The sequence below is a fragment of the Oncorhynchus mykiss genome, chromosome 4 (genome assembly GCF_057628025.1).
Source record: "Oncorhynchus mykiss isolate SJ-2025 chromosome 4, ASM5762802v1, whole genome shotgun sequence".
NCBI lineage: Eukaryota > Metazoa > Chordata > Actinopteri > Salmoniformes > Salmonidae > Oncorhynchus > Oncorhynchus mykiss.
Window position 1 is genome coordinate 842,658 of NC_143025.1, and position 16,819 is coordinate 859,476.

Sequence of the window (16,819 nt, forward strand, 5' to 3'; positions counted from 1 at the left end):
ATACAGAGACTGATACACTATATAGAGACTGAGACACTATACAGAGACTGAGACACTATACAGAGACTGATACAGTGACACTATACAGAGACTGATACACTATACAGAGACTGAGACACTATACAGAGACTGATACAGTGACACTATACAGAGACTGAGACACTTTACAGAGACTGATACACTATACAGAGACTGATACACTATAAAGAGACTGATACACTATACAGAGACTGAGACACTATACAGAGACTGATACACTATACAGATACTGATACACTATACAGAGACTGAGAAACTCTACAGAGACTGAGACACTATACAGAGACTGAGACACTATACAGAGCCTGATACAGTGACACTATACAGAGACTGATACACTATACAGAGACTGATACACTATACAGAGACTGAGACACTATACAGAGACTGACACACTATACAGAGACTGATACACTATACAGAGACTGATACACTATATAGAGACTGAGACACTATACAGAGACTGAGACACTATACAGAGACTGATACAGTGACACTATACAGAGACTGATACACTATACAGAGACTGAGACACTATACAGAGACTGATACAGTGACACTATACAGAGACTGAGACACTTTACAGAGACTGATACACTATACAGAGACTGATACACTATAAAGAGACTGATACACTATACAGAGACTGAGACACTATACAGAGACTGATACACTATACAGATACTGATACAGTGACACGATACAGAGACTGAGACACTACACAGAGACTTATACACTATACAGAGACTGATACACTATACAGAGACTGAGACACTATACAGAGACTGATACACTATATAGAGACTGAGACACTATACAGAGACTGATACACTAGACAGAGACTGATACACTATACAGAGACTGATACACTATACAGAGACTGATACACTATACACAGACTGAGACTGTCATGTTGTGTCTTGTCTCTGTCCTTTCCCTTCACCATGTCTCCCTCTGCTGGTCGTTGTTAGGTTACCTTTTCTCCCCCGCTTTCTCCCAGCTGTTCCTTGTCTCCTCTAACTACCCATTCACCCCGTTTCCCACCTGTTCCCTTTTTCCCTCTGATTAGGTCCCTATATCTCTCTCTGTTTCTGTTCCTGTCCTTGTCGGATTCTTGTTTGTGTTTGTGTTTCATGCCTGAGCCAGACTATCGTCATGTTTGCTGTAACCTTGTCCTGTCCTGTCGGAATCTGCCGGTCTATCTGAGCCTACCTATGTTTGGTTATTAAAGAAGCTCTGTTTAAGTTAGTTCGCTTTTGGGTCCTCATTCACTCACCATAACAGAAGAATCCGACCAAGAATGGACCCAGCGACTTCGGATCCTCTCCACTCAGCCGTCGGGATCCAGGGAGCGATGCTAGGCAGACACGAGCAGGAAGTGTCTGCTGCTCGACATGCCGTTGAGACCCTGGCCACCCAAGTCTCCAACCTCACAGAACAGGTTCACCATCTCCGCCTCGATCCACCGGCCACTTCCAGGGCTTTCGAATCTCCGGAGCCCAGAATCAATAACCCGCCGTGTTACTCTGGGGAGCCCACTGAATGCCGCTCGTTCCTCACCCAGTGTGATATTGTGTTTTCTCTCCAGCCCAACACTTACTCCAGGAGCACTGCTCGTGTCGCCTACGTCATATCTCTCCTTATTGGACGGGCTCGTGAATGGGGCACGGCAATCTGGGAGGCAAGGGCTGAGTGTACTAACCAGTATCAGGACTTTAAGGAGGAGATGATACGGGTTTTTGATCGATCTGTTTTTGGGGAGGAGGCTTCCAGGGCCCTGTCTTCCCTATGTCAAGGCAATCGATCCATAACAGACTACTCTATTGAGTTTCGCACTCTTGCTGTCTCCAGTGGCTGGAACGAGCCGGCCTTGCTCGCTCGTCTTCTGGAGGGTCTCCGCGCAGAGGTAAAGGATGAGATTCTCTCCCGGGAGGTTCCTTCCAGCGTGGATTCCTTGATTGAACTCGCTATTCGCATTGAGCGACGGGTTGATCTTCGTCACCGAGCTCGTGGAAAGGAGCTCGCGCTCTCCGTCGCCCCCCTCTCCGCATCACTACCATCTTCCTCTGCCGGCTCGGGTGCTGAGCCCATGCAGCTGGGAGGTATCCGCATCTCGACTAAGGAGAGGGAACGGAGAATCACCAACCGCCTCTGTCTCTATTGCGGTTCCGCTGGTCATTTTGTCACTTCATGTCCAGTAAAAGGCCAGAGCTCGTCGGTAAGCGGAGGGCTACTGGTGAGCGCTACTACTCCTGTCTCTCCTTCAAGATCCTGCACTACCTTGTCGGTCCATCTACGCTGGACCGGTTCGTCTGCTTCCTGCAGTGCCTTAATAGACTCTGGGGCGGAGGGCTGTTTTATGGACGAGACCTGGGCTCGGGAACATGACATTCCTCTCAGACAGTTAAAGGAGCCCACGGCCTTGTTCGCCCTGGATGGTAGTCCTCTCCCCAGGATTCAGCGTGAGACGCTACCTTTAACCCTCACTGTTTCTGGTAATCATAGTGAAACCATTTCCTTTTTAATTTTTCGTTCACCTTTTACACCTGTTGTTTTGGGCCATCCCTGGCTAGTTTGTCATAATCCTTCCATTAATTGGTCTAGTAATTCTATCCTCTCCTGGAACGTCTCTTGTCATGTGAAATGTTTAATGTCTGCTATCCCTCCTGTTTCCTCTGTCTCTTCTTCACAGGAGGAGCCTGGTGATTTGACAGGGGTGCCGGAGGAATATCACGATCTGCGCACGGTGTTCAGTCGGTCCAGGGCCACCTCTCTTCCTCCACACCGGTCGTATGATTGTAGTATTGATCTCCTTCCGGGAACCACCCCCCCCCGGGGTAGACTATACTCTCTGTCGGCTCCCGAACGTAAGGCTCTCGAAGATTATTTGTCTTTAGCTCTTGACGCCGGTACCATAGTCCCCTCCTCCTCTCCCGCCGGAGCGGGGTTTTTTTTTGTCAAGAAGAAGGACGGGTCTCTGCGCCCCTGCATAGATTATCGAGGGCTGAATGACATAACAGTGAAGAATCGTTATCCGCTTCCTCTTATGTCTTCAGCCTTCGAGATCCTGCAGGGAGCCAGGTTTTTCACTAAGTTGGACCTTCGTAACGCTTACCATCTCGTGCGCATCAGGGAGGGGGACGAGTGGAAGACGGCGTTTAACACTCCGTTAGGGCACTTTGAATACCGGGTTCTTCCTTTCGGCCTCGCTAACGCTCCAGCTGTCTTTCAGGCATTAGTCAATGATGTCCTGAGAGACATGCTGAACATCTTTGTTTTCGTCTACCTTGACGATATCCTGATTTTTTCACCGTCACTCCAGATTCATGTTCAGCACGTTCGACGTGTCCTCCAGCGCCTTTTAGAGAATTGTCTTTTTGTGAAGGCTGAGAAGTGCACTTTTCATGCCTCCTCCGTCACATTTCTCGGTTCTGTTATTTCCGCTGAAGGCATTAAGATGGATCCCGCTAAGGTCCAAGCTGTCATTGATTGGCCCGTCCCTAAGTCACGCGTCGAGCTGCAGCGCTTTCTCGGCTTCGCGAACTTCTATCGTCGTTTCATCCGTAATTTCGGTCAGGTGGCAGCTCCTCTCACAGCCCTTACTTCTGTCAAGACGTGCTTTAAGTGGTCCGTTTCCGCCCAGGGAGCTTTTGATCTCCTCAAGAATCGTTTTACATCCGCTCCTATCCTTGTTACACCTGACGTCTCTAGACAGTTCGTTGTCGAGGTTGACGCGTCAGAGGTGGGCGTGGGAGCCATTCTTTCTCAGCGCTCCCTCTCTGACGACAAGGTCCACCCATGCGCGTATTTTTCTCATCGCCTGTCGCCGTCGGAACGTAACTATGATGTGGGTAACCGCGAACTGCTCGCCATCCGGTTAGCCCTAGGCGAATGGCGACAGTGGTTGGAGGGGGCGACCGTTCCTTTTGTCGTTTGGACTGACCATAGGAACCTTGAGTACATCCGTTCTGCCAAACGACTTAATGCGCGTCAGGCGCGTTGGGCGCTGTTTTTCGCTCGTTTCGAGTTCGTGATTTCTTATCGTCCGGGCTCTAAGAACACCAAGCCTGATGCTTTGTCTCGTCTCTTCAGTTCTTCAGTAGCCTCCACTGACCCCGAGGGGATTCTCCCTGAGGGGCGTGTTGTCGGGTTGACTGTCTGGGGAATTGAGAGGCAGGTAAAACAAGCGCTCACTCACACTCCGTCGCCGCGCGCTTGTCCTAGGAACCTTCTTTTCGTTCCCGTTCCTACTCGTCTGGCCGTTCTTCAGTGGGCTCACTCTGCCAAGTTAGCCGGCCACCCTGGCGTTCGGGGTACGCTTGCTTCCATTCGCCAGCGTTTTTGGTGGCCCACCCGGGAGCATGACACGCGTCGTTTCGTGGCTGCTTGTTCGGTCTGCGCGCAGACTAAGTCCGGTAACTCTCCTCCTGCCGGCCGTCTCAGGCCGCTTCCTATTCCCTCTCGACCGTGGTCTCACATCGCCTTAGATTTTGTCACCGGACTGCCTTCGTCAGCGGGGAAGACTGTTATTCTTACGGTTGTCGATAGGTTCTCTAAGGCGGCTCATTTCATTCCCCTTGCTAAGCTTCCTTCTGCTAAAGAGACGGCACAAATCATCATCGAGAACGTTTTCAGAATTCATGGCCTTCCGTCAGACGTCGTTTCGGACAGAGGTCCGCAATTCACGTCTCAATTTTGGAGGGAGTTTTGCCGTTTGATTGGGGCTTCCGTCAGTCTCTCTTCCGGCTTTCACCCCCAGTCTAACGGTCAAGCAGAACGGGCCAATCAGACTATTGGTCGCATCTTACGCAGTCTTTCTTTTCGCAACCCTGCGTCTTGGTCAGAACAGCTCCCCTGGGCAGAATACGCCCACAACTCGCTTCCTTCGTCTGCGACCGGGCTATCTCCTTTTCAGAGTAGCCTCGGGTACCAGCCTCCGCTGTTCTCATCTCAGTTCGCCGAGTCCAGCGTCCCCTCCGCTCAGGCTTTTGTCCAACGTTGCGAGCGCACCTGGAAGAGGGTCAGGTCTGCACTTTGCCGTTATAGGGCGCAGACTGTGAGGGCTGCTAATAAGCGTAGAACTAAGAGTCCTAGATATTGTCGCGGTCAGAGAGTTTGGCTCTCCACTCAGAACCTTCCCCTTAAGACGGCTTCTCGCAAGTTGACCCCGCGGTTCATTGGTCCGTTCCGTATTTCTCGGGTCATTAATCCTGTCGCAGTTCGACTTCTTCTTCCGCGATACCTTCGTCGCGTCCACCCGGTCTTCCATGTATCCTGTATTAAGCCCGTTCTTCGCGCCCCCGCTCGTCTTCCCCCCCCCCCCCCCATCCTTGTCGAGGGCGCACCCATCTACAGGGTCCGCAGGATTTTGGACATGCGTCCTCGGGGCCGTGGTCACCAGTACCTTGTCGATTGGGAGGGGTACGGTCCTGAGGAGAGGAGTTGGGTTCCCTCTCGGGACGTGCTGGACCGTGCGCTGATCGAGGATTTCCTCCGTTGCCGCCAGGTTTCCTCCTCGAGTGCGCCAGGAGGCGCTCGGTGAGTGGGGGGGTACTGTCATGTTGTGTCTTGTCTCTGTCCTTTCCCTTCACCATGTCTCCCTCTGCTGGTCGTTGTTAGGTTACCTTTTCTCCCCCGCTTTCTCCCAGCTGTTCCTTGTCTCCTCTAACTACCCATTCACCCCGTTTCCCACCTGTTCCCTTTTTCCCTCTGATTAGGTCCCTATATCTCTCTCTGTTTCTGTTCCTGTCCTTGTCGGATTCTTGTTTGTGTTTGTGTTTCATGCCTGAGCCAGACTATCGTCATGTTTGCTGTAACCTTGTCCTGTCCTGTCGGAATCTGCCGGTCTATCTGAGCCTACCTATGTTTGGTTATTAAAGAAGCTCTGTTTAAGTTAGTTCGCTTTTGGGTCCTCATTCACTCACCATAACAGAGACACTATACAGAGACTGATACAGTGACACAATACAGAGACTGATACACTATACAGAGACTGATACACAATACAGAGACTGATACACTATACAGAGACTGATACACTATACAGAGACTGATACACTATACAGAGACTGATACACTATATAGAGACTGAGACACTATACAGAGACTGAAACACTATACAGAGACTGATACACTATACAGAGACTGATACACTATACACAGACTGAGACACTATACAGAGACTGATACAGTGACACAATACAGAGACTGATACACTATACAGAGACTGATACACTATACAGAGACTGATACAGTGACACAATACAGAGACTGATACACTATACAGAGACTGATACACTATACAGAGACTGATATACTATACACAGACTGAGACACTATACAGAGACTGATACAGTGACACAATACAGAGACTGATACACTATACAGAGACTGATACACTATACAGAGGCTGATACACTTTACAGAGACTGATACACTATACAGAGACTGATACACTATACAGAGACTGATACAGTGACACTATACAGAGACTGAGACACTATACAGAGACTGAGACACTATACAGAGACTGAGACACTATACAGAGACTGATACACTATACAGAGACTGATACACTATACAGAGACTGAGACACTATACAGAGACTGATACACTTTACAGAGACTGATACACTATACAGAGACTAATACTCTATACAGAGACTGATACACTATACAGAGACTGATACACTATACAGAGACTGAGACACTATACAGAGACTGATACACTATACAGAGACTGAGACACTATACAGAGACTGAGACACTATACAGAGACTGAGACAGTTACACTATATCACATCTCTCTTTTCATTGGCTAAACGGTGAGGGTGGACTGGAGAGGTGTTGTCCTGAGTGATTCATTTTTCTTCCGTATAATGTATTACATCAACTTTACCAGTTTCAACATTGTTCAATGAAGATCTCTTCTTGTAACCCTTCATTACCGTCAAAGAGAGGTAACACAGTGCTGCAAGTTGTCCAACGTGGAAAGTTTATGACACTAGGGACCCGTGGAACCGTGTCACTGTCGGGGGACAGGTTTAATTATGAAGCAGTCAGGGACAAGGACATGATGACCAGACCGGACACGTCGCGTGCGCGAGCGTCGCAAATCCATGTTATTCAATTAATGCACCCACACTGCTCGCGCGCGTCAACGAGCGTCTGCGATGCCAAGGGCTAAAATAGAAGTCACTCATATTTCTGACGCAGATCGCGCTGAAAGTTCTGCCTCTCCCATCTCCTCATTGGTTTATAGTTGCAGGTACCCACGTGCCATCTCCTCATTGGTTATACCCACGTGGGTGACCTAAAGACGAACTGTTTACCGGTAGTTGTAATACAATGAAAGTTTAGATGCTATCACCATATAAGTTAAACGATGAAAAAGCCTGGAAGGAGGAGAGATGACTAGAAACGATTCGGTTGGCCGTTTTATGTGTGGATTAATTGTCGGAGTAGAGAACCTTGTACATTTCAGGTAAAATAACAACTCAATGTTTATATCCCAGGACAAATTAGCTAGCAAGTACAAGCTAACTAGCTAAATTGCCATACATGTTTAATGACTTTCGACCTGTCCACAAATTAATGTAATTGGTTCCGAGTTTGTTTAGATATTTTAACCTGCGTGTCGTGGTCGCGTTTGGTGTGGGGGGACAAAATACATGGTGCACACTCGCAACCGGTTTGGGTTCCGTGATAATATGAATAATAGCCTGTATTTAACTTGGTTGCAGATCACTAGAGAGTTAAGACTGAGCTATATCTTGTGTAACATGGAAGTACATGGCGTGAGCAGGCCTAACACAGGCCCCTGTGGTACATTACAGAGTGACTGGCCATTATGGAGCAGGCATGATGCAAGCAGGAGAGGACACTGCATCAGGCATGATGCAAGCAGGACAGGACACTGCAGCAGGCAGGATGCAAGCAGGACAGGAGAGGACACTGCAGCAGGCATGATGCAATCAGGACAGGAGAGGACACTGCAGCAGGCATGATGCAAGCAGGACAGGACAGGACACTGCAGCAGGCATGATGCAAGCAGGACAGGAGAGGACACTGCAGCAGGCATGATGCAAGCAGGACAGGAGAGGACACTGCAGTACGCATGATGCAATCAGGACAGGAGAGGACACTGCAGGAGGCATGATGCAAGCAGGACAGGAGTGGCAGCAGGCATGATGTAAGCAGGACAGGAGTGGCAGCAGCCAGCAGGCATGATGCAAGCAGGTCAGGACACTGCAGCAGGCATGATGCAAGCAGGACAGGACACTGCAGCAGGCATGATGCAAGCAGGACAGGAGTGGCAGCAGCCAGCAGGCATCTTTCAAGCAGGACAGGAGTGGCAGCAGCCAGCAGGCATCTTTCAAGCAGGACAGGAGTGGCAGCAGGCATGATGCAAGCAGGACAGGAGTGTCAGCAGCCAGCAGGCATCTTTCAAGCAGGACAGGAGTGGCAGCAGCCAGCAGGCATGATGCAAGCAGGTCAGGAGTGGCAGCAGCCAGCAGGCATGATGCAAGCAGGACAGGAGTGTCAGCAGCCAGCAGGCATCTTTCAAGCAGGACAGGAGTGGCAGCAGCCAGCAGGCATGATGCAAGCAGGACAGGAGTGGCAGCAGCCAGCAGGCATCTTTCAAGCAGGACAGGAGTGGCAGCAGCCAGCAGGCATCTTTCAAGCAGGACAGGAGTGGCAGCAGCCAGCAGGCATGATGCAAGCAGGTCAGGAGTGGCAGCAGGCATGATGCAAGCAGGACAGGAGTGTCAGCAGCCAGCAGGCATCTTTCAAGCAGGACAGGAGTGGCAGCAGCCAGCAGGCATGATGCAAGCAGGACAGGAGTGGCAGCAGCCAGCAGGATTAATCAGCTTTGATAGCAGGCCGTCAGTGTCAGGATGATAACTTTCTCAACGCAACAGAATACGGTGTCATCATACCCTGACAGAGACGTCATACGTTGTGTTTACCCTGTAAACATCACTAGGGAACATGTTTAACCTCCTCTTTCTTCCGTGAACATACCAGCTGTGTTAGGCTATGTGATGGGAAATTCAGTCTGTCCTTTATTGCTGCTGTGTTGTAATCTACCCTGTCAATGGGGACACGTTTACACATTCCACGTGAACCACAGTCTCTCGCACTGATGCCCAGTAATTAGGTCCATGTTAGGTCAACTGTTTATTTAACCTTTATTTACCAGGAAGTCATATTGAGACCCAGGTCTCGTTTTGTAAATGAGCCCTGTTGTAAACATCCTAGACACAATCAGTAAATCCGAACGTTCAATAAAGAAGCCGATGATTTCAGTTGTGGTAGCCATGTCCTGGAAGCCTTTACAACCACACATGCGAGAACAATAAGTCTGTTGTAGGAGCCTTTGGGAAACACCTCTGTTGTGACCTCTTCTGGAGATTTGGGAGTACGAGGGGTGGTTCAGATATTTGGCAGAACATTTGATGGAGTGGGAGAATAGTTCTCTGGCTGTACTCTGCTCCCATCTGACACGAGCCAAGCTTTGGACTTCCTCCCAAACTCTAAGTCTGTGTTATTTTATCGTCATAAGTAGTTAGCAGCCGAGCAGGGAAAGCGGTCATCTTTGTTTAAGGTGAAATTGTCCACCTGAATATCCCGTTGTGGTGCCCCATGGCTTACTGGGAGAGTTAGAGAGGCAGGAAGCTGCACTCTGCCAGCGACTTAGTTAGTTAGGTAAGATGGGAAAGTGGCTTGGCATGAAGCAGACTGGTACATGTTGCTAGAGTACAGATCTCTAGTTGCTTCAGCTCTGATCTGATCACGTTGCTACAGCTCTGATCTGATCACGTTGCTACAGATCTCTAGTTGCTACAACTCTGATCTGGTCACGTTGTTACAGATCTCTAGTTGCTACAACTCTGATCTGGTCACGTTGTTACAGATCTCTAGTTGTTACAGCTCTGATCTGATCACGTTGCTACAGCTCTGATCTGATCACGTTGCTACAGATCTCTAGTTGCTACAGCTCTGATCTGATCATGTTGCTACAGCTCTGATCTGATCATGTTGCTACAACTCTGATCTGGTCACGTTGCTACAGATCTCTAGTTGCTACAGCTCTGATCTGATCACGTTGCTACAGCTCTGATCTCATCGTGTTGCTACAGCTCTGATCTGATCACGTTGCTACAGCTCTGATCTGATCACGTTGCTACAGCTCTGATCTGATCACGTTGCTACAGATCTCTAGGTTCTACAGCTCTGATCTGGTCACGTTGTTACAGATCTTTAGTTGTTACAGCTCTGATCTGATCACGTTGCTACAGCTCTGATCTGGTCATGTTGCTACAGATCTCTAGTTGTTACAGCTCTGATCTGGTCACGTTGCTACAGATCTCTAGTTGCTACAGCTCTGATCTTATCACGTTGCTACAGCTCTGATCTGGTCATGTTGCTACAGATCTCTAGTTGCTACAGCTCTGATCTTATCACGTTGCTACAGCTCTGATCTGGTCATGTTGCTACAGATCTCTAGTTGCTACAGCTCTGATCTTATCACGTTGCTACAGCTCTGATCTGGTCATGTTGTTACAGCTCTGATCTGGTCACGTTGCTACAGATCTCTAGTTGCTACAGCTCTGATCTGATCACTTTGCTACAGCTCTGATCTGATCACGTTGTTACAGATCTCTAGTTGCTACAGCTCTGATCTGATCATGTTGCTACAGCTCTGATCTGATCACGTTGCTACAGATCTCTAGTTGCTACAGCTCTGATCTGATAACGTTGTTACAGCTCTGATCTGATAACGTTGTTACAGCTCTGATCTGATCACGTTGCTACAGCTCTGATCTCATCGTGTTGCTACAGCTCTGATCTGATCACGTTGCTACAGCTCTGATCTGATCATGTTGCTACAGCTCTGATCTGATCACGTTGCTACAGATCTCTAGTTGCTACAGCTCTGATCTGGTCACGTTGCTACAGATCTCTAGTTGCTACAGCTCTGATCTTATCACGTTGCAACAGCTCTGATCTGATCATGTTGCTACAGATCTCTAGTTGCTACAGCTCTGATCTGATCACGTTGCTACAGCTCTGATCTGATCACGTTGCTACAGCTCTGATCTGATCACGTTGCTACAGCTCTAATCTGATCACGTTGCTCAGCTCATCAGACTGTAACTGTTGTTCAACAATCAGACTAACTGTTGTTCAACCATCAGACTGTTGTTCAACCATCAGACTGTTGTTCAACCATCAGACTGTAACTGTTGTTCAACCATCAGACTCTAACTGTTGTTCAACCATCAGACTCTAACTGTTGTTCAACCATCAGACTTTTGTTCAACCATCAGACTGTAACTGTTGTTCAACCATCAGACTCTAACTGTTGTTCAACCATCAGACTCTAACTGTTGTTCAACCATGTCAGTCCCAAATTCCCCAGACATTCCCAATCTATTGGATGAGGTCAGAGATGATATCATCCTCTGTGTGCTATGTCAGAGATTTATATTTCAAACGTACCTTTTTGTGTGTTCTCTGCATCCTTCGTCGTCAATTTGATGTCATCCTCTTTGTGTGCTCTTTGCATCCTCAGTGGCCAGTTTGCCATCGTGAAGCGTGTCCGGGACAAGTGCTCGGGTCTGGAGTATGCTGCCAAGTTTGTGAAGAAGTGTCAGAGCCGGGCCAGCAGGAGGGGAGTGAGGAGGGAAGACATAGAGAGAGAGGTGGACATCCTACAGCTGATCACACATCCCAACATTGTAGCGTTGCATGATGTCTACGAGACCCGCACTGACGTGGTGCTCATACTGGAACTGTGAGTGAAGAGGGACACGCACGCACGCAAGCATCCATCCAGACAGTCTGGTTGCTGTTCAGCCATTACATTCCACTCTTTCAAATCAAATCAAATGTTATTTGTCACATACACATGGTAAGCAGATGTTAATGCGAGTGTAGCGAAATGCTTGTGCTTCTAGTTCCGACAATGCAGTAATAACCAACAAGTAATCTAACCTAACAATTCCACAACAACTACCTTATACACACAAGTGTAAAGAGATAAAGATGTACATAAAGACATATGAATGAGTGATGGTACAGAACGGCATAGGCAAGATGCAGTAGATGGTATCGAGTACAGTATATACATATGAGATGAGTAAAGTAGGGTATGTAAACATCATATTAAGTGGCATTGTTTAAAGTGGCTAGTGATACATTTTTACATCAATGTTTCCATTATTAAAGTGGCTAGAGTTGAGTCAGTATGTTGGCAGCAGCCACTCAATGTCTATTAGACTATTAGACCATCTATTAGACTGGATAGACAGTATATAAACCATCTATTAGACTGGATAGACAGTATATAGACCATCTATTAGACTGGATAGACAGTATATAGACCATCTATTAGACTGGATAGACAGTATATAGACCATCTATTAGACTGGATAGACAGTATATAGACCATCTATTAGACTGGATAGACAGTATATAGACCATCTATTAGACTGGATAGACAGTATATAGACCATCTATTAGACTGGATAGACAGTATATAGACCATCTATTAGACTGGATATACAGTATATAGACCATCTATTAGACTGTTTGTATATATATAATCTATTAGACTGGATGTATATATATAATCTATTAGACTGGATATACAGTATATAGACCATATATTAGACTGGATATACAGTATATAGACCATCTATTAGACTGGATATACAGTATATAGACCATCTATTAGACTGTTTGTATATATATAATCTATTAGACTGGATGTATATATATAATCTATTAGACTGGATATACAGTATATAGACCATCTATTAGACTGGATGTATATATATAATCTATTAGACTGGATATATAGTATATAGACCATCTATTAGACTGGATGTATATATATATAATCTATTAGACTGGATAGAGGGTATATAGACCATCTATTAGACTGGATGTATATATATAATCTATTAGACTGGATGTATATATATATAATCTATTAGACTGGATAGACAGTATATAGACCATCTATTAGACTGGATGTTTATATATAATCTATTAGACTGGATGTATGTATATAATCTATTAGACTGGATGTATATATATCATCTATTAGACTGGATGTATATATATAATCTATTAGATTGGATGTATATATATAGACCATCTATTAGACTGGATGTATATATATAATCTATTAGACTGGATATACAGTCTATAGACCATCTATTAGACTGGATAGACAGTATATAGACCATCTATTAGACTGGATAGACAGTATATAGACCATATATTAGACTGGATAGACAGTATATAGACCATCTATTAGACTGGATAGACAGTATATAGACCATCTATTAAACTTATATATCTCTAACACCTGAGAGTCCAGTCTGTGAGAGTCCAGTCTGTGAGAGTCCAGTCTGTGAGAGTCCAGCCTGTGAGAGTCCAGTCTGTGAGAGTCCAGTCTGTGAGAGTCCAGCCTGTGAGAGTCCAGCCTGTGAGAGTCCAGTCTGCGTGAGTCCAGCCTGTGAGAGTCCAGCCTGTGAGAGTCCAGCCTGTGAGAGTCCAGCCTGTGAGAGTCCAGCCTGTGAGAGTCCAGCCTGTGAGAGTCCAGCCTGTGAGAGTTCAGTCTGTGAGAGTACAATCTGTTAGAGAAGAGCAGACATTAGTGTGATAAAATCTAGAGAGGATGTTTTGTCCATGGTAATATCAGCTGGCCCTGTCTAACAGAGGATGTGATGTCCATGGTGTTATCAGCTGTCTAAATCAAAATTGAATTTGTCACATCCTTCGTAAACAACAGGTGTAGACTAACAGTGAAATGCTAACAGGTCCTTCCCAACAATGCAGAGAGAAAATTAACAACATGAGGAATAGCTACATTTTCCCCCAGCATCCGACTTCCCATAACAGACTCAATCGGTTAGTTAGGGGACTAAATCACCTCTAGCCTCAACATTTAAATGGGCTGGGAAATAATGATAAGTTTTGCAACTAAAGACACCCTTCTAGCTAACTGACCACCGATTTCCAATGCAATTTATGTAAGTTAAGTTGTGAGAGTTTAAAAAGAAAAACAACATAGTTACACATTTTGTGGGACAGGCTGTATATTGTAACATTTGACTGCGCAACAGACCACACAATTGAATATCCAACTTTTTACCTAACGAATTACTACTACTACTACCATTACTATTATTACTACTACTACCACTACCATTACTACTATTACTACTACTACTACCAGTACTACTACTACCATTACTAATACTACTACTACTACCATTACTACTATTACTACTACTACTACTATCACTACCATTACTACCATTCCTACCACTACCAGTACTACTACTACTACTACCACCATTACTACTACTACTACTACTACCATTTCTACCATTACTACCACTACCAGTACTACTACTACTACCAGTACTAATACTACTACTACTACCATTACTACCATTACTACCACTACCAGTACTACTACTACTACTACTACTACTACTACCATTACTAATACTACTACTACTACCATTACTACCAGTACTACCACTACCACTACTACTACTACTACCATTACTAATACTAATACTACTACCATTACTACCACTACCAGTACTACGACTACTACTACCATTACTAATACTACTACTACTACACTACTACCATTACTACTACTACCACTACCATTACTACTATAACTACTACTACTACTACCACTACCATTACTACCAGTACTACTACTACTACTACCATTACTAATACTACTACTACTACCATTACCACTATTACTACTACTACCATTACTACTATTACTACTACTACCAGTACTTCTACTACCATTACTAATACTACTACTACTACCATTACTACTATTACTACTACTACTACTATCACTACCATTACTACCATTACTACCACTTCCAGTACTACTACTACTACTACCGCCATTACTAATACTACTACTACTACCATTTCTACCATTACTACCACTACCAGTACTACTACTACTACCATTACTACTACTACTACTACTACTACCATTACTACCATTACTACCACTACCAGTACTACTACTACTACTACTACTACCATTACTAATACTACTACTACTACCATTACTACCAGTACTACCACTACCACTACTACTACTACTACTACTACCATTACTAATACTACTACTACTACCATTACTAATACTAATACTACTACCATTACTACTATTACTACCACCATTACTACCATTACCAGTACTACTACTACTACTACTACCATTACTAATACTACTACCACTACCATTACTAATTTTTATTTATTTATTTATTAATTTCACCTTTATTTAACCAGGCAGGCAAGTTGAGAACAAGTTCTCATTTACAATTGCGACCTGGCCAAGATAAAGCAAAGCAGATTCGACACATACAACAGAGTTACACATGGAGTAAAACAAACATACAGTCAATAATACAATATAAACAAGTCTATATACAATATGAGCAAATGAGGTGAGATAAGGGAGGTAAAGGCAAAAAAAAGGCCATGGTGGCAAAGTAAATACAATATAGCAAGTAAAACACTGGAATGGTAGATTTGCAATGGAAACATGTGCAAAGTAGAAATAAAAATAATGGGGTGCAAAGGAGCAAAATAAATAAATGAATTAAATACAGTAGGGAAAGAGGTAGTTGTTTGGGCTAAATTATAGGTGGGCTATGTACAGGTGCAGTAATCTGTGAGCTGCTCTGGCAGTTGGTGCTTAAAGCTAGTGAGGGAGATAAGTGTTTCCAGTTTCAGAGATTTTTGTAGTTCGTTCCAGTCATTGGCAGCAGAGAACTGGAAGGAGAGGCGGCCAAAGAAATAATTGGTTTTGGGGGTGACTAGAGAGATATACCTGCTGGAGCGTGTGCTACAGGTGGGAGATGCTATGGTGACCAGCGAGCTGAGATAAGGGGGGACTTTACCTAGCAGGGTCTTGTAGATGACATGGAGCCAGTGGGTTTGGCGACGAGTATGAAGCGAGTGCCAGCCAACGAGAGCGTACAGGTCGCAATGGTGGGTAGTATATGGGGCTTTGGTGACAAAACGGATTGCACTGTGATAGACTGCATCCAATTTGTTGAGTAGGGTAATGGAGGCTATTTTGTAAATGACATCGCCAAAGTCGAGGATTGGTAGGATGGTCAGTTTTACAAGGGTATGTTTGGCAGCATGAGTGAAGGATGCTTTGTTGCGAAATAGGAAGCCAATTCTAGATTTAACTTTGGATTGGAGATGTTTGATATGGGTCTGGAAGGAGAGTTTACAGTCTAACCAGATACCTAGGTATTTGTAGTTGTCCACGTATTCTAAATCAGAGCCGTCCAGAGTAGTGATGTTGGACAGGCGGGCAGGTGCAGGTAGCGATCGGTTGAAGAGCATGCATTTAGTTTTTACTTGTATTTAAGAGCAATTGGAGGCCACGGAAGGAGAGTTGTATGGCATTGAAGCTTGCCTGGAGGGTAGTTAACACAGTGTCCAAAGAAGGGCCAGAAGTATACAGAATGGTGTCGTCTGCGTAGAGGTGGATCAGAGACTCACCAGCAGCAAGAGCGACCTCATTGATGTATACAGAGAAGAGAGTCGGCCCAAGAATTGAACCCTGTGGCACCCCCATAGAGACTGCCAGAGGTCCGGACAGCAGACCCTCCGATTTGACACACTGAACTCTATCAGAGACGTAGTTGGTGAACAAGGGGAGGGAATCATTTGAAAAACCAAGGCTGTCGAGT

At 45.5% G+C, this 16,819-nt stretch overlaps 1 protein-coding gene across 8 annotated transcripts in view; it reads left to right on the forward strand.

Moving 5' to 3' along the window:
- dapk2b (death associated protein kinase 2b) overlaps positions 1–16,819 on the forward strand; it is a 63,943-nt gene that overhangs the window by 15,347 nt on the left and 31,777 nt on the right. For 7 of the 8 annotated variants that reach the window (XR_016495012.1, XR_016495013.1, XR_005040880.2 and 4 more), the window contains one exon: positions 11,617–11,838. The exons of the other annotated variant lie outside the window; for it this stretch is intronic. Coding sequence is in view for 2 of the 7 variants with exons in the window: in XM_036968769.2 (XP_036824664.1) it covers positions 11,617–11,838 (222 nt within the window). In the remaining 5 variants the exon portion in view is untranslated. The remainder of the gene's footprint in view (positions 1–11,616; positions 11,839–16,819) is intronic. 8 annotated transcript variants of the gene reach the window in all.